The sequence below is a fragment of the Sander vitreus genome, chromosome 10, assembly GCF_031162955.1.
Source record: "Sander vitreus isolate 19-12246 chromosome 10, sanVit1, whole genome shotgun sequence".
NCBI classification, from domain to species: Eukaryota; Metazoa; Chordata; class Actinopteri; order Perciformes; family Percidae; genus Sander; species Sander vitreus.
This window is the reverse complement of record NC_135864.1, coordinates 5,533,084-5,559,703: the sequence shown is the minus strand read 5'-3', so window position 1 is coordinate 5,559,703 and position 26,620 is coordinate 5,533,084. Positions and strand designations below refer to the sequence as shown.

Genomic DNA, 26,620 nt, shown 5'->3' with positions numbered 1-26,620 from the left:
TCAGCTAGCAAGTTACTATTTACGGATGCTATTACAAGTTTGTTTACATCAGTAATATATCTCATTTGATCTGTAAATAGAGTTATTTTGATGAGAAATACAGACATCCTTTTTCCTTCAAAAGTCAAACTTTTCAAATACATACAGCATGTCATTTACGAAGTCAAAAAGTCTTCCTAGTTGAGGCCTCATGCTGCTGTAAAATGTGTGTAGGAGTCATACGATCTATAGAGATGTAAAATGATGTATATGTACTGAAACATGAGAACAATTCGTCAAGGTCCAGAAAAGGCACGATGTCTGAGAACCATGATGTTACATCAACCCGTGAGGTAGTTTGTGCATTGAAACTGTTGGGACACGGAGTTTTTTAAAACACATGAAAGAGCAGTATAATAGATGCTGGTCATTATGTCTGATGGCACCGTCACACGAAACAAGCAAAGTTCTGTTTTTGTTTTTTATTTAATAAGCTGGTTCATAAATTATCGCACATAAAAGATTCTTTTTCAATAGTTACAAAGTGGATAGCAACTTCAGTTAGCGCCTGGAAAAAATAAAACAAATTAAAAGAAGTTTATTGACAGTGGGGGGGGGCTTTTTTTTAACGATTGATCTAATGAGGAGTTCACACAGTGGAGGAGAAAAGGAGGAGCCAACAGGGGGGTTTCAACATCCTACCACTGTCGAAGTATATTCCCGTTACACAGACAGATGTCGTCTGTGCTCAGACTAGCAGCAAACAAAACAGTGACATGCGTTTCGTATCTCATGCCGAAAAACAACAAAAAAGGAATTCTTGATTCTGTTCTCCAGTGTATTCAAAATAGTCTTAAAATAAAACTTAGGGAGTAAGGAGGGGAATAAATTATAAAATAATAATAATAAAAAAAGACAGCACTAGCTACACGTGAGGCTCACGAAAACAAATCTAACTAAAGAATTGTTTAAGTGCCATCTTCTTGGCTCGACTTTCCCCTTATCATCTCGGGAGTGAGAGGTTTGACGAGAGGGTTAAAACGGGGGGTTGACGGTGGTTAAGAGGCAGCGATGAGACACTGGAGGTGGAACAAATCCCCGTTCTTCATTTATTTATTTCTCTTTATTCTTTTCTACAACTATCGCCCTTCCTCCCCTTCTGATGGTCAAATCCCGGCTGACCGATGAGCTTGGAGGGTGGATTTGTTTAATAAGACTGTTTGGAGGAACGGGAGGTAAGCCACCCCGCTAAAACTAGTCTGAAGGAGTTTAGTTTTCACTCTACGAGGCCGGAATCCAGTCACGCTCTGGTTTGTGGATTCTAGCGGCCAAAGTTTCTCTCTGTATCATGGGAGCCTACTTGGACATTGCCTGAATGTGCTGCAGGAATTCATGGTAGGAAGAAGCCGACTCAGACTGATCCTCCACCAGGTACTGGAAGAAAGTAGCTTTAGCCGGAGTATCGTCCCTGCAGCAGAACAAAGAGAAACAAAGACGAGAGTGTTAAGAGGGATAGCAGCAATAAAGGTTGTTTTTTTTTATTATGGATTCTATGTAAGGCTGGGTATTGTGTGAACATTTTCCATTGTAGTGCAAACTTCTCAAATGTTAACACAAGAATAACCGGTAAACCTTTTTAAAATGTTAAAATGTTGGATTTAAAATGTTTTCTTTCTGCTGCAATTACAGTGTTTTTATTACATACAGTATATGAAGTTCAAAGTCAAAACTCTGTACCTTGTACTGTTGGAGGAAAACGTCTCGTTTTAGTTATAATGTAACTATGTACATTTTGTAGACCACCTCAAGAAATCTCATCCAATTTATCACATTTGTCAATTTGACAGAGCGATGCAAACATCCTCAGTCTGTTTGCACTGACATCATCCACCCTCCACAACAACACTGTGGTGTAAACATGTGGTGGAGCAACAACGCAGTGCCACAGAGGAGAGAGAGAGAGAGGGAACAGAAACAATGGGTCCCCTGTGGAAGACTTTACAGCCGCTGTCAATCAATGACCTCACTGCTAACTTTGTGTTTACACTGGAAATATATTTTCTCTCAACCTCAGACCTAACTCTTCTGGGAGAATGATTCCACTCATTCCAGACACATAACTGGTCCCACCCGGTTTCTGTGTGGTGCCAGTCAAGTCCTATTGGTGTGGATGGCACACTGAAGTATGGGTGCAACTACTTATTAGTTTCATACAGATTCGTCTGTTGGGGGCGTCTTGGTGGTTTGATGGTTAATAGGATACAAACCATGACAAACTGTAACTGCAACATCTCCAGTTCAATTCCAGCAAGGAACCTTTGTTGTATCTCATCCCCCTCTTTCTTACCACCCCTTGATTAATCTGTTAGCTAGTTTCGCCAACAGATTATTTAATAGTTTAAAAGAAACATGTCAGAGCTAAAGAGGCTGTCTTTAAGATAGCTGGTTTTGTTTGACAAATAGTCCCAAACACAGATATAGTCAATTTGCAATGATATAAAAACAGAAAATCAAGCAGAAATTTTTTTGAGAAGCTGGAACCAGAAAATATTAGATTTTTTTTTAGCAATAATCTCAATCTGGGGGCAGTTTTTCAGGCCTTTATTTGTATAGGACAGTTTTAGACTTGAAAGGGGAGAGAGAAGGGAAATGACATGCAGCAAAGGGCTGCAGATCAGAGTCGAACCCGCAGCCGCTGAGTCGAGGAGTAAACCTCTATATATGGGCGCCCGCTCTACCAGGTGAGCTAAACAGGCGCCCAATCTGGAAGATTTTCATTTAAATAAACATCTATTAAGTCACTATCACAGAATGAGGTAATATAATGGTGACTGAGCCGATGGCCCACTGATGAAAGCCCTTGCAGTGCAGTATTACCAACAGGATGTCTTTTTGCGACAATCAAGGGGGAAAAAAAAAATACACAAGTGGTGCACAGTTAGTGATGCGTTTTCCATCACCCAGCAGTGATTGGTCCGCCAGTGAGGGTAGCCGAGGCTAACGCAATAGACTTGCTCATCAACTGCCAACTGACTGACATCACACATTGTTTGGATCTCTGGGAAGTGAGATCCAAAAACCCAGCTGTTATTACTGCTTATTGCTATAGCTAAAGAGAACCAAACGGAGATCTTTCAGATTGGAACTTTGATCATTAGTCAATTTCGAAACGATGCTATCTTTAAATGTATTGAATGGTATTCAGTGCTATTTTACAGCCTAAAACCATCCTGCCCAAGAAACACCACTACAGGCTGACCATGACCTCTGACCTCAATAGGATGTAATCTCTGCTTTGGACTGGATCATTTTTTCATATTTGAGTATCTTGGTATGGTGGACATTTAGCATTAAATATTTTGGTTTTACATTCATTTTAGGTGGAATGAATCTCCTCAATTTGAAGAATTGTCACAAATGTGTGCCTTCTGATATTTGACCCTCCTAATTTCTGGCAGCTGGTAACTTGGTGGAAGAGGAAGTGAAACCCATTTGGCTGTTACGTTATTTTGAGGTCAACTGTCTGTACTATTTAAAAATGTAAATAAAAGAAGAAAAAGTCTCTCAGACTTTCTAGAATCCAGCATCTGGATGTTAGAAGATATGTGAGTGTTAGTTAAAGTCAGATGGTAATCCAGATGTGAAGCAGTGCTTACTTGACGACGTGTATCATGGAGCTGAACGCTCGGTTGTCCTGCAGCCAGTCGAGAAACGCTCGCACTCTCTTAGACAGAGGAGTCCCCAGCTCAGGAATGTGACTCTGGGAATTATAGAGAGAAACAACATTGTTTTCACTGCTGTGTGTCTCAGATGGGAAAACAGATTATGTAGATTCACTTAAGTCATTTCGGCTACACAACATGGTTAACAGAAATATGCCTGTGGTTTTAAATGTGGGGTTGGTAGGTGGCTCTGGGATGCATCGACCCCTTTCTAGAAAAACACAATAGGCAGCATAAACAAGTGCTGACGGTTGCTTTGTTCTGGATGTCCCCATCACGCCCACAGTGTGGTAATGACAGAGCTTTCTAGCTGCACAGTTTGATAAAATGCATGAGTTGTTTTCCTCTTACAACAAAGAGAATAGCAGTGCTATTTTACTGTGAAGCAAATCTGTGAGTCATTTTCAGGGGAACTATGTAGAATGCTGCATTGCATCATTCATGCAGCAACTGGGCGGTGGGGAGTAAAACAATACCACCATTTCCCTAAACATCGTTTCCGACATGTTACAAATGCATCACTGTTTTCCTACTTTTTAAATGATGGACTGCTCATTTTGAAAGGACAGCTGCTTGTATACAGTTACAGTCTTACTGACCATGTTGGTGGGTATTGAAGCGTAGTTGGGGCAGCCCAGAACATCTCGGATGAATAAATCGTGGCAGCATTTGCCGATCCACAGATAAAAGGTCTGCAAAGAGAGAAACAGTTAGTCACAGAGTAGCTACTCTTCCTGACACACAGATTAAAGCCCCTGAAAGCTTTGGTTCAAATGTCTCCATATTATATCAACATATTCATGACTATGTAAGCAACAATAACAGTTAAAAGGCTCAGGAAAACATCTTAAAGTATTGTTTAAGAGTTGTCAAACACCCAAAAACTCTTGATTAGTGTATGAAAATGTCTGTAGGATGTATTGCTCATAGTAAAAAAGTTGATTGAGAAATTAGGAATAAAACTGCTCATAACGTTATATTTTACACTGATAAACCTGTTTCCTCTCTGTTCCTTATTTTTGTCAGGGTGGAAAATCACTTACATTAAAGCATGGGACACTAAAGTCAACAAAAACTGGGCTGTAACGCTGCTGTTGCTATATGCTTATTTTAGGCTACAACATTTTTTGTCACATACAACAAACATCTCACTATCCGCTAGCTGCCTGTCCCCTGAACACACTGTACGCGGTCTCTGTAGACAGCCCAGGCTCCACACACGGTCAACAAAAACAAATTGTGCCAACCTGCACCATAAAACATACAAACAGTCTTCCAGCGTTTCAGCCAATAACCGACAAGAAGGATTTGGGGGGTTAGTGTGCGGAACCACGGAATGGAGGGGGAGGGGACGGGATGAGGGAGGGGCGAGCTAGCCTCTGTTTGAAAATACTTTGAACGTCAACAAGAAGTTCCGTCACCCAACATCGCTTAGAGCTTACATAATGGCACAATAAATGTCCACACACAGCACTCATCCTTCCTGTAGGCCAAAATAACACTGCACTTGTCTTTAATTTACTTGAATTGATGACAATTATCTACACTTTTTGAAGGAAACAAGACAACTAGAGAACTTTAGAGAACTAGAAAAAACTGAGGGGAAGTAAACATGATCTCGAACATTCTGTGAAAAACCCTTGAAGAACCACATCCCCGCAGAGTGTGTTATGAATAAATTATACTGAGAGCTTACGTTGCCACAGTCCATGAGGAAAGCTCCATCTCTGCTCAGCGTCTCAGCAGACAGGTGGAGCAGATGAGGTTGGGGAATAACTGTGTTGTTCAGATGGAGCGCCCCCTGCAGGTGGACACAAAAAGGTGCAATGGATTACAGATGGAGGACACTCAAGGTCCATTTCTTTTGGTTTTAATTTCATTTAAAAGTCACTCAGGTACAGTGAGGGAATCCACACTCACAGCTTCAAAAATCTATAAGTAATATTGTCATTTGAAAATAAATTCCCAATTCATTTAAATAATGAATATACGCTTATTATTTATGCAGCCTGATGTCGGCAAAATATTTTAAACCGTTCTCAAACTCTGAATTAATAAATTGACTAGTCACTATGGGTGGGAATCACCAGAGGCCTCACGATGCAATATCGTGATTGCGATTTTAAACATATTGCAATATTCTGAAATTATATTGCAATTTATTACCTTTTTTCCAACTTCAAATTTTTCCCAGTTTCAAATGATGTCCCCAAAAGGAAACTTTGTTAACATCTGTTTTATCGTGGCCGGGTTAGCTCAGTTGGTAGAGCAGGCGCACATATATAGAAGTTTACTCTTCGACGCGGGTTCAGCTCCGACCTGCGGCCCTTTGCTGCATGTCATTCCCCCCTCTCTCTCCCCTTTCATGACTTCATCTGTCCTGTGGAATTAAAGGCCTAAAATGCCCCAAAAAAAGAATCTTAAAAAATAAATAAAAATAAAAACATCCGTTTTATCTAAAAAGATAAATCTGTTGTTTGTTCATCTCACTTCAAGTTTATTGCTGCAAAATGGGATTGTCAAGCAGACAAACTGACCAACACCTATATTTAAAAAAAAATTGATTCTTGGCGTCTGTGTATCGATACAGTATTGCCACAGAAAATATTGCGATACTATGCTGTATCGATTCTTTTCCCCCCCAGTCTTTTCCGTGTCCTACCTGGTCAGAAATGTTGTCGAGCCGGTACAGGTCAGGATGAACCAGTCGCATCAGCTGCTGCAGCGGCTGCGTCTTGAACTCACACATGGCAAAGACCCGCTCGTCGAGCCGCGTGCTGGTGCCTGTCCGCAAAGCTTTCTGTAAAAAAGAAATAGAAATCTTTTTAATGTGTGTATTCATCTTTATTTCTTCTTTCAGTTATTTTTTTTTTTTGTTGCTATTTTCTTGTTTTCAAGCCATGACATTCACCTCACACTTGGGACCCGCCCCGGTACAACAGTTTTCTAATCAGTTTCTGGTACTGCAGGTTCTAAAATGGAGTTCAAATCTCGTTTACTGCCCCTGAGTTGATTTTCAGCCACTGGAGGATTCAAACATCTGCTAATGTTTTGATTAGATTCATTAAGCACTTAGAAATACTAATTGAATATCATTACATACAGTTGACTCTAAATGGTAACTCATCTGTAATTTTACATCCATCAGGAAACAGGGATTTAAATGTTTATGGTGTAAACTGATGTGGTCAGACCCATAGGGGTATTTGTCTGAGATGATGCAAAGACTGTGAGAGTGTGTCTGAATGTGGACACACCCTGGATGTATGAATGAACAAGTCCTGGGTGGATGAATACAGTCATTGAACATATATGGAGTCTGTATGAATGTAAACTCAGCATATAGCATCATCAACTAAACCACAAGCTCCTACTGTTGGCTGCTGGAGCAGGTGAGGTTTTTACTCAAAAAAGTATTGTGTAGCGGTAAACAGTTCACTGACCCACACAGTTATCCTCACCATGATCCAAGTGTGTGTGTGTGTGTGTGTGTGTGTGTGTGTGTGTGTGTGTACAGGAGGGGTAGTGATTATGTAAAAGCAGTTCATATTTTAGGATGCGTAACTGACGTAGGGGTGGAGTATTGGGTGTTAGTATGGAATGTGTGTGCGTTTCAGACAGTTTTATGTGTGTGGCTCTGTGGGTGTTTTTAGTCGTATGTGTAATGACGAGTGTATGTGCTGATGCCTGTCTAGCAGCCACACCTGTTTGAGCAGAGCGAGGATGTAAATGGGGAAGAGGCACAAGGCAGCAGGAAAGACAAGGCCGGACTGCTGCAGGTTGGACACGTTGCTCTTGTAGGCGCTCGCCAGATCCACCACCGCATTCGTCAGGGCATCCCGAGCATCTGTCAGGCTGGACGTTATCGACCGGTCGATAGCTGAAACGTGGAAAAAGATTAGATGGAGACGTGTCTAAAAGCAAACAGTATGACATGTTAGTACATTTCTCAAAAGGCTGTGAAATGCCTGCAACTCAAGAGGAGGACCGAGTTTAATGTTTTTACAAATTTAAACTACAATGACATTAAACCTTTGCTTTCTATTGCATTGAGATTTTTTCTACTTTCTACTTACAAGGGTTTCCCGCAGCACTTTGCAGTTTAGGCGGCCGCCTAAGCAAGACGCGCCTGACACCTTAACTACGTCGGACTCGTTTCTCCCTTTCATCACTTCATTCACGAACAAATTTTCTGCGGGAAACCCTGCTTACTTTTCTATAGATTCTCCATAATTTCTATTTTTATCCCCTGTTGTGTTTATTTTCATGTGGACAAAAAAGTTAAAGCAATGTATTTAAGAAAACTGTGACAGCTGGTGGCTTACTCACCCATGTCGGCTAGCAGACAAGTGATGGCCTGAACATCAGCTCCGGCATACACATCACTCAGTTGGTTGACCACCGGCAGACACAGAGTATGGACCCGGATTCGCCTTTTTCCTACCGGTATAGACGGATGAATAATCAGAGACGGTAATACTATTTGCATATAGCATCATCAACAAAACCACAAGCTCCTACTGTTGGCTGCTGGAGCAGGTGAGGTTTTTACTCAAAAAAGTATTGTGTAGCGGTAAACAGTTCACTGACCCACACAGTTATCCTCACCATGATCCAAGTGTGTGTGTGTGTGTGTGTGTGTGTGTGTGAGTTTGTGTACCTTTACTGGAGGTGTAGAGCAGAGCAGCCTGGAAGCAGGCCAGAGACGAGTCTGCCAGTGAGTCGTCAATAGACATCTGGACAGCGAAGGCAGAATCTGGGTTGACATTGGCGAGGGAGAGCAGGTCGGTGGAGCGCACAAAGAAGTTACCGTGGAACGTATGGATGGATAAACCTGAGCACGATCAGAGGATGAGGGAAGAGACAAAAACTAGTTTGAAAAATGTATGCAAAACAAGTAAAGCAGACAACCTGTAATGGAAAAATATAGCACACGTTCAGTTGTAAAGAAGGCAAAATGTCTGACTCCGGTGACCCCGTTACCTTTCGTGCATCGTATTCTCATGACCGCCTCAAAGCCGATCTTCCTGGTGAGGTAGCGGTCCAGATCCTTCTGGAACTTCTCCAGTTGCGCCGGGTTGTGGATGTAATGGAAGGAGGGGTAGTAAAAGATGCTGCCCGCTGAATACTTGGAGATACATGCTGAAGAACAGGAAGAAGGAGAAAAGTATGTAATTATAATTCAAGTATCAGAAATAAAATAAAATCCCCTATACACTGAAACATGTAAAACATGTCCGTTTACCATGTTAATGGTAGCATTAAGCGTTTAAAAGGAATACTCTCTGGAAAATCCGGAAAGTCTTTGGAGTATCCAGTGCTCGCTTTCTGTAGGCTTTAAAGGTGGCTTTGAAAAGTTTCTAGCTTGCTCCCCTTGAGGACAGCAGGGGATACAACAGATACCGGTCCTCTATTTGAACCCATTGTTATTGCTGTGAATAAAAACTGCAGCTGCAGCTGCCTTCATGTGCGAAGGAGGAAGTTACCAACTTTTCAGATCTACCTTTCAAGCCCAAAGTCATCGTTTGATACTCAAATGATAGATTTGTGACGAAATTTGTGACAAAGTGAAGGAAAAGTTTGACCCAGTAAACCAGTTAAGATATTTAACTCTGAATCAAAGTGTTGGGGTTAGCAGATAGACAAACTTCCCTAGTCCCATGGGCCTTTTGTGGCTGTGACACAGACACTGAATTGAAATGTTGGGTGTTCTTACCTAGCGAAGCAAGGTCAGCATACTGGGAGCTGAGCAGGAAAAGATCCACCCCAATTTGTTGCCCTGAGCAGTCCAGTGCGAGTTTCTTATAGAAGTCTGTGGCTGGGGCAAGGTGCTGAACTCCCTGAAAAGATTCAGATTAATTACAAAAAGAAATCCTCTTGTTCTGTGTTCTGCTCTGTAAAAGGAAGAAATCGCCACCAACAGCTTTAGGGAGTTCCAGGGAGTTTTTTTCCTCAGTCTCCTGTGCTATTAGATCATTTTTATTTCGATTAAAGTGGCCACTAAATGATGAATGATATGGAAAGGATGCAGACTGAGTTAAGAGTATATTGTCTTTTATTTCCATGGGGGTTTTTTTTTCAGCCCAAAATCCTCCTGAAAGCGCAGAAGTTAACAAAAATTACTTTTCCCTGAGAAAGAAAGCACATCTGTTCTTGCTGTAACTTTTTGGCAGTTTATTCAGATCAAACACAAAACACAGATGATGAAGATCAATAAATCACAGTCCTGGGATGGCAAAAACACAGACTTCAGCTCAGCATCCTCCATGAGTGCTCTCGCTCTGAACTGAAACGTGAGATCCAATTATGACGTTGGGGCTGGTAATAAAAGTGAGTTGTGGCAGGAATATAAACGTAACAGCACTGACAATGCCAAAACAATAAGTATAAATCCGCACAGCAAGGGGTGTGGAAGAGTGTCATTCTCTTGCTATATTTCATCGGTCATATGGTTTGTTTTAGGCCTCATAAATCACAGAGTAAGCAGCACCACCGCTTTCTATTTTGAAAAATGAAGATGGCTGGTAAAAAAGGTAAAAACAATGGTGGTAAAAAAATAAATAAAAAAAATAAAAATAAAAAACATGCTTAATAGCAGTAACCACAGAAACTCAAACTTTATCACCAGTAGATCAAAATAAAAAGAAAGACTTAATTGTCAGGATGTTCTCACAAAACCATAAAATGCTCCTCATTGGTACCTTAGTGCTCGAGCGTTGGTTGGGGTCTTCCCTCGACTTCAGCGAACCAGCACCGAGCGTCGGCAGCTGCGTCTGAAACACTGTGACGCGGCCCCCAGTGGGCGACATGAGCTTGAAAGCTGCTTGTAATGCCGGGCCGAGGGCGCTGTGGGTCTCCTTGGTCTGGCTGAACATGCCCGGCAGTGATGTCAGAAGGTCCTTCACCAGCTGGAGGAGGGGAGGGAAGGAGGAAGAAATACAATTTTGAGAGAGAGAGAGAGAGAGAGAGAGAGAGAGAGAGAGAGAATTGAGGACATAATGAGAGAATGGGAAGAGAGAATTGAGGACATGAGAATAATGAGAGAATGGGAAGAAAAGAGTATGATTGTTTTTAACATAAATGGCTACAAAGTGTACCTCCTTGCTCTCCTTCAAGTTCACCATTAGACTGTCATGAGACGGTATGAAGATGTCTGAAAAAAAGAAAAAAAAAGAAACAACATCTGGATTACAGCAGAAACATTTATGGCAATTTGTCATAAGACCAGCAGAATCACAGTGGTGCAAATCCGATACTTTATTAAACATTATTTGATGAAGATGTGGTCTTGCACTAAATTAAAGACATTATTAAAATCATTAAGGAAATCCTTAAAATGTATAATTCAGCCTTTATGTAAACTAGTCAGCAACACAGTAAAAATCTATGTTAATCATCCTTTTTCTTCATACCCTGAGATAACTTGGTCGACTGTTGGTGAGTCCAATATGTAAATAAAATATACAGTAATTGGATATGGATAAATGGATATGGTTACATATATCAGTGATAAAATCAAAATTATTAAAACATTTTTTTTAAATGAAATCAAAGAATGAAAAGACTTTCATACTAAGGTAAAGGTCAACAAAAAAATGTGCAGGACTGAAATGTCTCTTTCCACACTTATTTTTTCTACTAATGTAAAGTCTTTGTGCATCTGAGGAGCTTTCCAACCTCTTGACTACTTAACTCGTCCTATACACCTTGTTTATTCCTTGATAAGCTTTGGTAAGCTAAGGTTCTCTATTTTGGACACTGTTGCCACCAACTGTTAGTGATTAAAAAACAAACGAGTATGCAAACTAAAGCCTGATTTCAGTTAGATGATGTACCATCTATGTCCGATACCACCAGCATCTGTGGCTGGGACAGTCCCTCCTGGAGGTTGTAGAAGTGGACAGTGTTGTCGAAGGTGAGGAAGCCCACCCTGGTGCGTGTATCCCCAGGCAACCTGAAGCACATAACAACCAGAAGTCAGAATTGGTTTGGATGGGAAAACCCCAACAAAACTTTAACACACATTTAAACGTTTAATGTATGGATTATCAACAACACGCACTTATCCAGGTTGTCCATTAGTGATTCACAGAAGAACTTAAGGTAGCCTGATTCCACAGCATTGTGAGACACATCGAGAACAAACAGGTAGGCCGCTGGCTGAGGGGGCCGCAGCTGAACACACAAGAGGTCAAACAAACGCACATGATTAGTGGGGATGGATGTGAAAATATATGTATTGTTGCATGTCTAATTTGAAGTCTGTAAGATGTAAGAGTTCATTTTTTATTCCAGTGAAGTGTCACTCTCTTTTCCTGCTTTTCTTTTAAATTAAAGTTCATACAGTAGGAAAGCCCTTTGCCTCAGATGTTATAGCATCGAGACAAACGCTGCCCTCTAGTGGGCAAACAATCCCACTACATGAACATTCACAACACAAGAACAATCAAAAGTTTCAGGACAGAAGAGACAACTTACCATGTAGTCTGAGGAGGCGATGAACTCCACAGTGGCGTTTTGGACCTCTGGTCTCTTATGGGGCTCGCCATACGACCTGGTGACTGGATTGTACATAAACTCATCTGGAACTGAATAAGAAAGATTAAAAAAAGAGCAGGTATGACATGTGCAAAACTATGTGGGACACAAAATTATGAAGGTATAGAATAATTATAGTACTGGGCACAAAAATGCATTTCTAAACCCGGAATAACTCATGATTGCATTCATACCATCATTGACCCGATAACAGAGGTTGCACTTCCACCTGCGCTGGTCCAGGAAGGTGACAAACGGATTGATGTAGGTGCGACAGGAGCGACAGCGCACTATTGTGTTCGACGTGATCACCGGTAACTGCTGCAGAGTGGGAGGGAGAGAGAAAAGAGGGAGAGAGAAAAATGGAGTAAATACTGAGGGAAAGTACACATGTGACTTGGGAGCTGAACATTTTACAATTTGTGCTTCTTTTCAAGTTTGGTGGTGACCTTTTGCCAAACATTCCTCTACTCATGTCTCGGCAGACGACTGAAGAGCAGCTTTGTTTCTGTTTCTTGGGGGATGTGGTTGAACGAATCTTTGGATCTGTAGTCTTTGTATTCTGTCTCTGATGTTTCTACGGCTGTGTTCTCAAGGACTTCTCCTGCTGATGTAGCAGGGTCACCTGAGAATCTTCTACATTTTTCCTTAGAATATAGACCATTTATTCTTCAGCATACCCCGGCAGCTACACTCTATAATTGTTACACAAATTTCCCCAAGAAAAAAAAAAATAAAAACTTGTGTGAGGTTGTCCAGCACAGATGATGAAGTGGTAGTAAACCAGTCCCTCCAGAAAAACGTGATTATGCGATCGCATAATTCAATGCATAATCAGCCAAAGTCCGCATATTTATGCGGGGGCCGCATTTTTTCAAATACGCCGCACTTTCGCTGTATAAATTGCCGATTTCCGCGCAAAATATGCGCGGCTCCCCGCATTTTCATTGCAAAAAAGTCACATATATCTTAGCAGAAAGTTGAAAAATGTTGTGTTTACTTCACGCAAGAGCAGCCATTTTCCCCTGTTGCTGTTATGAAGTGACGTTATGAAGTGACGTTATGAAGTGACGTTATGAAGTGACGTTATGAAGTGACGTAATTACACGACGTGAACATCGAAAAGCTGCAAACCCCGCGATGAAGTCATGATGAAACCGCAGTTTTTGCAAGTTCCCGCAATTTCATCGCATAAAATTGCATAAATACCCCGCATATTCCATCGCATTTAAGAAAACGTGCCGCATAATCAAGGATTTTTGCCCGCAACAATCACAAAAAAACTCTGCATTTTTCTGGAAGGACTGGTAAACCAAGCACATTTGTTTGGGAACTAAAGCAGAGCATATTCATAGCCATTCTTTGGGGCATTTTAGCCTTGAATAGACAAGACAGCTGTAGACAGGAAAGGGGGGAGAGAGAGAGGGGGGGAAGACATGCGGCAAATGGCCGCGGGTCGGACTCGAACCCTGAGCCGCTGCGTCGAGGACTGGGCGCCTGATCTACCAGGTGAGCTACCCAGGCGCCCCCATTTTTGTTTTTAATAAATAATCAGTGGTGCCCGGATTTAGAGGTGAATGGTGGAACTGTAGAGGAGAACAAATGTCTGTTTCGATAATGCAAACAAATTATCCCAAGCACAGAATTGTGCAGTGTAAAACTGGCAAGTGGTGTAGTGTGAAACCATGGCGTTACAGTCATCATCTACTGTACTATGAAAGCAGTAGCATTGGAGTAGCTGTTTCACAGTCCATTGGAGACTATGGATGCATTTGGCAGTTTCAAGGTTGTGAATCTTTTTTTACTGCATGAATATAAATAGAGGCAAACTCATATTTTATTCAGCGAGTCCCTAGCAAATGGACTTAAAATATACTTGACCCTATTACAACTTTTTCCAGCCACTGTTGCTACTTGAGTGAACAAAGTTTCCAGCCACAACTATTTGGCTGGTGTTAACTTTCTACTTCTTTCTCACGTGACATCAGTGCATCTCTGTTCTCCGTCACTTCATACCTTCCGACACCACATTAGGAACACCTCTATAAATACACTCACATATCTTCCTGCACCTCATCATCATCATCATCATTCTCCTCCTCCTGCCTGTCCTGCTGTCACTGCAGCTGCTCGTCTCAAAGTACTGTCTACAACAGACGGTTCAGTATTTTTCATTAGTGGACAAAGACTACTAAGCTTTCAAAATTTGGCAACTTAAACTCAAAATCCTCAAATAGCCCCATTAGCCATACCTTAAAAAGGTCACATTTTATACACTATTTTTCATGGCTTTTCAACATAAATGTGACCACAATAATATGAGAAAAGACCATTCTCTCTCCTTCTTTCATGCTCCATCTAGGAGGAAATGTGTCTACCAAAAAGACAGTTGGATCTGCCTCTCTTTGTGAAGACCCAAGGGGCTTGTTTAGCATAGTACCCCCCTCCAGTTAGGGGACCATCCCCCGCTCACGGAATACCTAGTTAATCAACCTCAGTGACCGCCATTGTTATAGAAAGATTAAAGATTTGCATGGGACATGGGGGGAAGGGGTTAGCCATCAGATCATACCTGTAAGTCCCTGAAGGGGTGGAGGAGGAGGCCCAGAGGGAGCCTGGCTTTGTTGAGTAAAGCCTGGTTCTGGGGGATGCTGGTCAGGGTACACCTGAATGTCCTGATCAGCAAAGACAAACAAGGAGAGAGAAAGTGTATTAGATAACACATCCACAGATTACAATATGACAGAGTGAGAGATTTACAGAAATAGTATTGAGTATTTGAGAAAAGGTACCTCCAAATAAACAAATATGAACTATGAGCAAAATACGAGCAAAAATGTAATTTTAAGTTGTTTTTTTTTTAATATTTTTTGGGGCTTTTTTCAGAGTGACAGTGGAAAGGTGGGAGAGAGATGGGGGATGACATGCAGCAAAGGGCCACAGGTCGGATTCGAACCCGGGCCGCTGCAAAGGCCTCAGCATACATGGGGCCAACGCTCTTACTGGGTGAGCTTAGCAATTTTAAACGATTGTTTAACCCAATAGTTAAACCCCCGTTCACTTTACTTACTGTGGACTACAGTTGACCTTCTTGAGGTCGGGGCTGAGGTTGGGTTCGGGGGCTTCAAGGGGTCTGGGGGGAAGCAGGTTCCTCTCCAGCAGCAGGTTGATCGGACTCAGGGCCTCCACCTCCAGCTCTGGCACCCCACTCAGCCCCCCCAGGGCCGCAGACAGCTGGGACAGGTTTGGGAATGGCTGCAGAGGAGGGAGAAGACATAACACTTTTTTTTTTTTTAAATGAACCAGAACTGGTGTGTCAATATGGCCATCTGGCGAATATACAGTAAGTCCAATATTTACTCACAGCAAGAATCACATAGAAGTAGTACAGAGCTTCAAATAGGCCAAACCACAAGTGCCACATGTCAGTAAACTTTCGTCTTTCCCACAAAGTGTCCGATTGGTTCTGTTGTTTCTCCAACTGAGCAAACGGCCAACAGGAGCAACAGCCGACCTCTAAATCACTTAACAAAGTTTAGGATGTGGTTGAAAATTCAGAGATCTGGAACCAGGCTGCTGAAAACGCTTTTCACTTGCAACTAATACCAATAAAAGTACTTAGGCACCATTTTAGATGACAAATTGAACGTTGACACCAATACAGACTATATATGTAAAAAAGCCAATCAGAGACTGTTTCTTTTAAGGAAGTTGAAGGGGTTTAATGTCAACAGATCACTTCTGAAAACCTTTTATTCATCCTTTGTTGAGTCGATTTTAACCTTTGCTACGATCTGCTGGTTTGGCAATTTGAGTGTAATCAACAAAAACAGACTGGGAAAAACTGTATACATATGTCGGAAAATAATTGGCACTGACCTCAACAGCATTGGGTATGTGTATGAGGCCAGAGCCACAAAGAGGGCAACGGCCATTTTGGCTAACATCACTCACCCACTACACTCTTGAGTTTCGCCTCCTACCATCAGGAAGGAGGTATACCTTTCGGAAACGTGCCAGGTCTAACAGATACCTGAGATCATTTGTACCATCAGCTGTTGGGTTTCTCAACAACCTATAGGTCATCTGCCATCCCTGACCATATCACAGCACATATTTTTGTCATTTATTTGCGTATAGTGTACATGTGTATTTATGCTCTTATCTATTTATTACCAAATTGACCCTTGGGGACATTAAAGACATTTCAACTTCAACTAAGAAATAACCGCATCAACAATAAGACAAAACAATAAAAACAAAAACACATAGCATCTATTTTTTTTACGCTCTGGCCTCACCTGGGAGTACTGCTGGTAGCTTGACTGGCCATATGGGTCACGGGAGGGGGAAGAGTCAGTGTGGGAGGCCGGTCCCTGGGGATAGTCTGGCTGCATGCTGGGGTAACCATAGCTTCCATAGGGCGCGGCCTGGTTGGTCATATCGTTGGAGGGCGGCATAGAATCTAGACAGAAGAGCTCAGCATTCAACCTGATTACAACATTTTGGAATAATGGTATTTATGTGGGAAATGTGTGCGTGTCCCATTTTCATCCCAGGCTTTTACATAAATCGTAAAGTGCATCTCATTATCCTTTCGCTGCAGAAAAATATCACCCCCCACATACCTCTTCTACATACGTACATATTCTCTTGTCAAACTTAATTCAATTCTTGGGCTTATCATTTACCCTGTTGATACATGGCTGCTTGTAGTGTTACCAAATGTAATGGCGGTGTAATCTATTGTTGGGGGTCACGGTGTTGGGGGTAACTTTATGAAATCACAAAGACGACCCTGGTAAGCAGTTTTGGAACGTGGTATATTAGTGTGTAAGCCTATTTAGATGAACAGTATGTGTGTGATCAAAACATACCTGGATAGCTGCCCCCTTCCAGGGAATCATAGCTGTTGGGCACCGGAGAGGCACTGCCAGTAGTGGAGGAGGAAGTGTCGCCACCTGAGAGAGGCAGAGACAAAGAGTGAAACACAGAAAGAATTAAAAACTGAAATAAAAAGCAAAGACTGGTTGAGAGGACTGAAGGATGATATAGTTAAACAAGGACCCGCAGGGATAGCAAAATAAAAAGGTGCACAACAAAGAATAATAAAATCAAACAAAAAAAAGTAAGACAAGAGCAAAGAAAAGTTCAAAAGATAAAATTGGGAAGATACAAAACAGGGAGGTCCTGAGCGACTGAAAGACAACTGTAAATTACGTCAATAAGAATGAAGGAAGGAGGGTCACGATAAAAAAAATTATGAAAAAAGTAGAGGAAAATAAAAAAGGGCAAACATCAGAGGGAATGAAAAGGAGCTTTTTTTTGTTTGGCCATGAAGAGTGCTGTTTGGACTCCCTCAGACCTCAGAAAACATGATGAAAAGATGCACTAAGTCTTGAACAAGCAGGCGTACAGGCCTCTGAAGACAGAATACATTGAGGGAGCGGAGAAAAATATGGGAGGATAGAAACATGAGACTAGCAAAAGATTACAAAGATGATGTGATGGCTACAGAAATGCAGTGAGTATCGTCTCTCTCTCTACAACTCTCAATTCTCTTATTTGCCATTTTGTACTACCTCCTTCTGATTCAGTCCATCCTCTTCATTCACACTCTGACATTTTCTGTCCTTCTCCCTTCTATGATCTCTAATGCACACTTTATAACATGCATGACTTTCATGCTACAAAATGTAGCAGTTAGCCAGCAAAAGGTGGGGAACAAGACGTTTAGCTGATGTAAACTAGGGCTGCAAAGATTAAATCGATTAGTTGTCAACCATTAAATTCATTGCCAACTATTTTGATAATCTATCGTTTTGAGTTTCTTTTTTTTCTTCTTTTTTTTTAATTCAAAACAATTACAAATTCTCTGATTCCAGCTTCTCAAATGTGTTTAATATTTTCTGGTTTCTTTTCTCATCTATGACAGTAAACTGAATGTCTTTGAGTTGTGGACAAAACAAGACATTTGAGGACAACGTCTTGGGCTTTGGGAAACACTGATCGACATTTTTCAGCGGATTGATCGAGAAAACAATCAACAGATTAATCGACAATAAATGTAATCATTAGTTGCAGCCCTAATGTAAAGCTATATTAAAGCTATAGTGCGTAGATTCTGTCGCCCCCATGTGGAATTCTAATGACAACAAACCCCCAGCCTTCTGTGATCGCGCCCGCACCCCCCACCCCTCTGCCACTAAGTTGCTAGTAGCCAAGGAGGACACAAAAAAACATGATGGACTCTTCAGAAGCGGTCATTATCTTCACTCAAGTTTCTGCGCAGGAAAATCACCGGACGCCACAATCTTCTGACCACAGCCACACTGACAGATACAGAGAATTTTGTGGAGCTGATAGTCTTAATTAACTTTGTAGCAACTCAGGCCTAGTACACACGTACACGGGTATTTTTTTTAATAGAATTTTTCCTTCTTCGATAGAAAAAATAAATAAAAATTATATATATATATATAAAATAAATAAATCGCATCCACACAAGCAAGGTTTATATTTATAAAAAAAAAGGCAAGACATTGATTAGTGGTCTATTAGTGTATCAACGGCCCTTATTCAAAACTCAACAGTTCCTTTAGATGGGGCATCATGGTGGCCGATTTGATACATGAGACAAATACAATCAATTCACAACATCCTGGTTTGAGACGTCCCTCTACTCTCTGTGGTCACACTTCCTGACTGATTCTCTACTTAACTGTACCCGATCAACTAAAGGCAAAAATATTCTTAATACAAAATAAGTATTGTGGATGCATTGCATTATGGTCTATTGCACCCACTGTTTTTCCTCTCATGTCCAATAATGAACAGGTTTTCCAGAAGGATTACAAGAGCAGAATATTTCAATGAACCCATTAATCCATGTGGGCCAAAAGGAGGGATCAGCAGCAGCCAACAAGACACGACAGGCCTCTGGCAGAGATCTCATTGGATGGGACAGGATCCAATTATTGCCAACTAAATTGGACCAGCAGACAACTGGATTATCTTCTCTGGAGGAGGAGGACACCAACACAGCTTAGCCTTCTTCCTTCTCCTCCGAGATTCTTCTCTTCTTCTCCTTTCTTCTGTCAGCTCATAGGTTAAAAGGTTATGTAGCCAAGGGTTATAAGAGTAAGATACATCTGTTCATTGTAGGTGTTGCTTTGCAGCAGACAGTGTTTTCCATTTTCCTTCTAACCCTCAACTGTTGTCTTAATATTTTGCTTGGTTTTAAAGCTTTGCTTGCCCTCAGGCTGTTGCCACCTCTGGTTACTGATAATTAAAGCTCCTTTCATACTGTGGCCGACAGTGTCCTTTCTAATCTGTTTCTCACACACACACACACACACACACACACAATCTGATTATCAAGAATCAGTGTGAACAGGGGAAAAAAGCTGCATAGTCTCTAAGACCCTGTTTAAACTTGGTTTTAAAAAGCGTCGTGGGCAAACGGATCACAAGTGGACAACACTAGATACAAGTGTAAACGACCACCAAATGCTAATGCCTCTCCCGACAAGGACGTAACCGGTAAATATGTCATCAATGCAGGACATGGTGACAGCGCGCCACCGCTCTTTAACTTGCCATTTAATTGTTGTGCGACAGTCCATTGTTTTGCCCGATGGAAGATGTGTTGAATTCTGCAGAACCGACACATGCGCTACATGACTGGCGAGATTGTGGACGCAGTAATAACTAATACCACAGCTATAGTTAATAGCCAATAGCACCTTTTGACCTTCTAGCTAAAGTGACGTAGGCATCAACGAAATCTGAACGCAATTGGTCAGCTGGAGACGCCCGATAGACACAGGTGTGAACTGCGATACGTCTCGGCTGTCTACATGTGTTTGGATCACCAAAAGGCATTTTAGAATCAAGTGTAAACAGGGCCATATGTGTTACAACACGTGCTTGAACAATCACTGCCATGACAACAGGTGCATCTTATGTCATTCACTTAAAACAACTCATTTTTATTAATAGCACAATTCTAATTCAGATTTTATCATGGCATCCAGATATCAACAACTGGTATTTTGTTGCAGCACACAACCTGTAAGAGACCTGGGATAATTGGAGAGATAACGAGGGGAGAAGCTGAAAGCAAAAACAAGCTTCTGTTTTCATTAAGAGGTGTAAAAGGGTGCTAGCTGTGCCCGTGCTCTCTCTCATGGGAAGCAGGTAAGTCAGCTAACATGTACACAGAGATCCTGCACCTGCTGGCAGGGGAGTGGCTATATTTGAAAACTTGTTAACCTCTGGCTGATGACACAGCTCCTGAGGGATAGTCATCAGCAGAACACCCGAGTGCTACATAACACACATAGTATGAGAGTGTACAGTACAGTATTATGTGGTCCAGATACTTAAGTCAAATACATTAATTTTTCCACACAGAATACTTAATTATCTCTCTAAATCCCATAAAATAATTAAGTTCAGCCTTACTGATTGTAAACATACTACGAACACCTCAGAACAATTACGTTTCAAAACCCTTCTAATTCAAATCTAATTCCAACTCAATTCCATGAGGTTCACTACTACCTGAGTTCTAGAGCTGTACAATGTGCAGAAGTAAGCACACATCTTAGAGTTGGACAACTCCTTCTACTGCATGACATTTAAGAAAAGCAGAAACTAAAGATAATAAAGTTTAAAGATAAACCGAAATGCTAACCCACTTACCTCTCACCTTTCTGAGAGACAACATTTCATGTCAGTTTTCGGTGATGGACACAGATTTAAAAGATGATTCGGTGTCAGTACTGATGACTGTCAGGGGGAAAGATGGTAAGCACTGGGTGAACTTTGGAAGGCTGATGAGGAGGCAGCAGGAACAAAAGGGGAGGGAAATATCTGATTAGCCTATTAGCAAGGGGAAGGTATGGATGATGAGCTGCAAACTGATTAAACGTGTTGGTACGTAGAGCAGAAGCGACACAGAAGAGGAGAGCAGTAGCGGTCAAAAGGTGACGTTGCATGGGTAGGGGATGGAAAAGCACCAATGGTAAACATGATGGGTACAATAAGGAGGTACAAAAGGTTTAGGGACATGGGGATGTTTAGGACAGAGCCGGATGAGTTCACGGGGATGGAGAAAGTGGTAATGAATGGGTTGAGGCGAGATAAAAGCTAAAGCAGACCTGCTTCCTCATCCTCCTCCTCCTCATCCTCATCATCATCCTCCTCCTCAGAGCTGCATGATGAGGGGGCCGCGGCTGGGCCTGAGGTGGTGGCAGAGGCAGAGCTAGCTCCACTATTAGCAACATATCCATACTGCATGCCTGTTGGAAGGGGGGAGTGGGAAAGGTACATGAGAAAACTTTCAAGACTGAGGCAGGGCGGCGGAGATCAGGCAGTAAACTTCATTCCACGTGCTGTTGCTAAGGCAATTGACTAACTTCTACCAATCACTGTTCAAAGTAGCTGGTGTTTTCCCCATTTTGTCAGACAAACTACCAGTGAGACCAATACTGATGATCTTTGCTTTCATGCATAAGAATTATAGACCCCCGCCCCCCCCAGAAAAGTTGAAATGGGCAAAGATATTTTTAATTTTCTGGCGATGAGAGAAGGAGGAACTTGTTTTGTAAAAACAGGGTTGCTTAGCGTGTCGCTCAACATTAACTCTATATCCAAGTCGACATGAAACTAGTAACATTTCAGAATCAACTTAAACCTTACACGTAGACACAATTAAGAGTAAAGTAGGCATCTAATCTCTTTCAGTGTGTTAAACTGACTGGAACACTTGCAGCTGTGTTAATGCACGTGGGACTTTATTTCCCCCAAAGTTGTTTTCACAGGCAAATGTTACTCCCAGTCTGTGGATCGCCCAACAAGCTTCACCGAACATTTTCTTTTCCCCCATAGCACACATTTTACTGTCCACAGAGTGAAAAATATGATGAAAGGTTATGGTTATTGCACTTTTTAAACCTCTTAAGATGGAATTTCTTTCTTTGTAGTGAGACTATGCAAAGCTTCAAAGTCAGTTTCTATTTGCAACCCCCATTATGATTAAATGCAGGTGCAGCTGGTGCTGAGAATCCTTTGGTCTTAACCTGCTAAGCTGACAGTGGAAAGAATCACAGGTCACACAGCAGCTGGCTGGTAAGTTCCAACCTGAAACCCTAATATTTGTATAATACTCACAACCGCCCGTCTGAAAATGTGTGTGTGTGTGTGTGTGTGTGTATGTGTATATGTGTGTCTGGAAATTAGGGCTGCACAATAAAATATTACATTACATGTCATTTAGCTGACACTAAAGCGACTTACAATTGCTATATATATTGCTTACAATTGCTATATTATTACAATTGCTATATATGTCAGAGGTCGCACGCCTCTGGAGCAACTAGGGGTTAAGTGTCCTGCTCAGGGACACATTGGTTGATGTACCGCAGTGGGAACTGAACTCAGATCTCCCACACCAAAGGAATGTGTCATATCCACTGCGCCATCACCACCCAGTTGATAGGTTTCTATCGCCATCAGGATATCAACATGCACAATAAAACGTTTGAAACTTGTAACGGTGTCTTTTGTGTTAAGTTCAATGTTTAATTTGTTTGTGTTTTTGTATCTAAACAGGCTAAGTGTTATATTTTAGCGGTATAAACAGCAGCAGAAAGGCAACATTCTACATTTTAACATCCGTTTATCGCAAGTTATATCGTTATCGCGATATTTCAACAACGCTATCACATAATGCATATTTTCCTCATATCATACAGCCCTACTGGAAATGTACCACGTAATCTGCCGCACACACAAAGTGCAGCTGTGAACATGTCAAATATTCATACATACAGCAGGATTTTAAACATTCCAACTATAAATCTAAACGTATGCTCGTGGAAGACTTTGCACCAGAAAAGACAAAAACCAGGCACCCGAGCACAGCAAAACCAAGAGCTGTTTTTTTTTTGTTTTTTTTATACACACCAAAGTAAAGCAGCAGTTTGGAAAAAATTAGAGAGTTTTCACTTTTCACACAATTTCCAACTAAAATACAAATGAAAGCACACCTTCTGAAACTAATGCAGTGGGGTCGTGTTTCTTCTGCAAGCAGTGAAACAAAAAACAGGAAACTGTTTCATGTTGACATCAACTATAAAAAGGGGTTTTGGCCTCAACAATTTGACCAAATTCCCAAAAGATAACTTTAAGCTATTTAAAGTAGGGCTGGGCGATCTGGAGAAAAATCAGATCTCACGACATTTTTGACCAAATACCTCGATATCGATACTGCAACGATACTGTAGTGTTGACTACTGGTGCTTTCACAAAATATTTACACAATGAGATTTTTGATAAATAATCAACAGTAACGTGGATATAATGACTAAGCAGGTAAAGCCAAATAATAGAACAGTCTGGAACGTTCAGAAAATGACATAACTTTACTGTAATGCAGCCTTTAAAACCAGGAAAAGACAACACTTATGTCATATTACGATATCCAAAATCTAAGACGATATCTAGTCTCATATCACGATATCGATATATTGCCCAGCGCTAATTTAAACATCTGCAACTCATTTTGTCTAGAAATTTGACACAATGGCAGTTTGTCAACTTCCAACTTTGTACATACATCTATGGAGGCACATTGGTAACGTTTCTTAGTTTAATCATTCAAAACCCTAATTTTACAAGCTGCCATTCATCAGTATCAGCAGCACTGAAGTACAGTATCATTTTTGTGCATGTGCTGTGTCAGAGTCTCAAAACATAACCTAAAATTTAAATCATGTTGTTACCTTGGTGGTGGCCCGGCGAGGAATGGACCGAAGTGGAGGGGGTTCCTGAAGGCGGTCGGTCTGCGCCACCACTGCTGTGAACGACCCCGCCGTAGGAGTCATAGCTCAGAGACGCCCGATGGCTCTGGTCATAGTGTTGGTGGACTGTGATTTGGGCGGCAGCAAAGAAAAACAAAAACGCAAAGACGAAAAGACGAAAAGGTTAGGTAATTTCAAACAGGAGAATGGAGGTCTGCTTAACCAAAGATCTAATGTGTGAATGAAGACTGACACTCAGGAAATACAAGAACTTTAGCATAAAAAGCAGTCACCGCCATTAGTCAAATATTCATTGAACATGAACTTTGGCTGCTGGCAGTCTCCTCAAAACTACAACTAACTTTCTAGGAATGCTGAATGGTTATGTTGTACCAGTAAATCATTTTTCACACTTATATTGTCTGATACAAATGTGGATTTTTGTAGGAGTCTTAGCACAAACACGTTATGCCTTTTAGCCATACCTACTCAAGGTAAGTGAGAAAAAAGTAAACTATGACACCTTTTGTTCTGTAGCTAATTTTAAAGCTATATTAAGTGACACACACCTGTCACCTAGACAAAACAAATGCGAAAATTGCTAGTGTTGGCAGTATTCTACTGATACCAATACTGCTTTTTAAACCCGATAATGACCAATACAGCTAGTATGCACAACACCAAACGCATATAGCACTCTGGACTAAAACTATACTTTTAAGGAATGTCTCTTTCCCGCATGCAGCTGATCAGCCCCAGCCTAAATTAACCATTTACACATACCTGTGCTTCCTTGACCATTAACTGTCGGTGCCAGCTGACTAGGAGGAGCCACACTGTGCCCAGGCTGCACTGCTGTTGTGGAGGCAGGCCAAGAAGGGCTGTACTGATGTAGGGGTGCACCCATCTGGGTGGGCATGACTCCATGCTTCGAGGTGCTCTGGGAGGAACTCAGGGTGCCGTACTGGCTACTTCCTGGGGTAGACGGGTACGAAACAATTGGGTAGATGGGGCCAGGGCCACCAGAAGGTGCAGGCACCAAACTGGGCTGCTGCTGCTGCTGCTGTTGTTGAGAGTGCTGTGCTGGGGAAGTGGGGTATGACTGCTGTCCATAGTAGGATCCTGGAGTGGTATATGGTGGGTGATGCTGCTGCTGCTGCTGCTGGAATGGCTGTTGGTTGTAGTGGGCATTTGATGGTGGTGGTGCTGAAGAGGGGAGAGTGGCATATGGCTGAGAAGGAGGAGCAGAGCTTGAGGGAGCACTGTATGGGGAGGGTGCTACATGATGCTGAGAGAGGTGGTGCTGCTGCGGCTTCTGCTGTTGTTGCTGATGATGGATGCTCTGGTAGTAGTTAGCACTGTGGGCACTGTTCGTTATGGGTGCTTTGTTAGGAACAGGAGTAGAGTGGGCAGGGATGGTGGAGCAGTTCTGTTGTTGAGGTGGTGCTCCATAGCAGCCTGTAGGTGGATGCATGGATTGGTATGTCTGCGTTGGACCTGAGAAGAGGGAGGGGGTGGTCAAGTGCACGTACAATTAGCTTAGTGTAAAAAAAAAAAATGTTCTACTTCCACCAAAGCTCACAAATAAAGTACCGAACAGATGTTATCATTAGCTGCAAACAACAAGCTTCATCCGTAATACCCGGTTTGCTTTCTGAATATGCATCCTTGACAGCACAGCCATCAATGCAGACTAAATTATTTCAGTGTAAATGTAATCGACTGGTTGTTTATCAGAGCTTCAATATAAAGGCGAAATTAGAAAGCAATGGTCGGTCACACCGTTATTTCATTGCTAACATTTATAATATCGTTGTATCTTAGCTTAAAAGCTAATGCTAGCCGCTAGCTATCTCTTTGGGGTTTAAGGTTAACGTTAGCTCTTAAGTTAGCTAATGTTAGCAGCTGACTAGCTTTACATAAAACCATCAGTTTTTGCAGAGTTAACACGTCACCTTAATGTATAATTAATGGTACTGTCCTGAATAATACAAGAGAACACTTGTGCAAAAAAATAAAAAAGCGCCTGACAAACATAACATCCCATAGGGTTAGCATGCTAACGCTGGCGAGCTGGCTAATCGCATCACCCGGCCGCATTACCATTCTGGTAGGGGGGCGCAGCTCCACCGTTTGGCGTTGAGTTCTGGCCATAGCTGACGTAGCTGTTCTGGTTTGTGAACCCCGGCGCAGACATCGCTCGGTCCTCCCGTCCTTATGCCCACAGATACACGGCTGGGTAAAAACACATGAGCAGCACTGTCCAAAAGCCTGGCTTCACCCCAGAGATGCGGCAAAGAGGTTGCTGCTGGTCAGTGAAGACCCGAGCAGCCTGGCCAGGTCTTCTCGGCTCGGCTGAGAGCCGAAGCTTCCAGAGTCGGGATGTTGAAGGGCTTAACTGACTCCTGGCTGCGGTCCTTCCACTCCCTCTTGTGGATGTTCTATATGTACAGTTTATTGTATGTATTACTTTATTGAAAATAATTTGATTGTAACGTTACAATATATCTATAAAATCCAACGTATAGTACATTATAATGTATATGCCTATAGGGTTGGAGTTACTTATAGGAT

The 26,620-nt window shown here is 41.8% G+C and overlaps 1 protein-coding gene across 2 annotated transcripts; it reads right to left on the bottom strand.

The window, feature by feature from the left end:
• Positions 1 to 446: 446 nt before the first annotated feature.
• Positions 447 to 26,451, bottom strand: sec24b (SEC24 homolog B, COPII coat complex component). Of its 2 annotated transcripts, XM_078260040.1 has the most exons (24): positions 26,150 to 26,451; positions 24,830 to 25,543; positions 24,029 to 24,172; positions 21,404 to 21,544; positions 17,117 to 17,200; positions 16,541 to 16,704; positions 15,310 to 15,494; positions 14,812 to 14,914; positions 12,434 to 12,560; positions 12,180 to 12,289; positions 11,764 to 11,876; positions 11,537 to 11,655; positions 10,799 to 10,854; positions 10,403 to 10,609; positions 9,418 to 9,541; positions 8,685 to 8,843; positions 8,362 to 8,535; positions 8,031 to 8,141; positions 7,406 to 7,581; positions 6,364 to 6,501; positions 5,398 to 5,502; positions 4,301 to 4,393; positions 3,636 to 3,739; positions 447 to 1,447 (listed from the first exon to the last, which is right to left on the bottom strand). In XM_078260040.1, exons 1-24 carry the CDS (start codon positions 26,241 to 26,243, stop codon positions 1,336 to 1,338), a joined length of 3,657 nt encoding a protein of 1,218 aa, XP_078116166.1. In that variant the 5' UTR covers positions 26,244 to 26,451; the 3' UTR covers positions 447 to 1,335. The 2 variants fall into 2 exon arrangements, with proteins under 2 accessions (XP_078116166.1, XP_078116167.1); XM_078260041.1 differs by lacking the exon at positions 21,404 to 21,544.
• Positions 26,452 to 26,620: the final 169 nt, after the last annotated feature.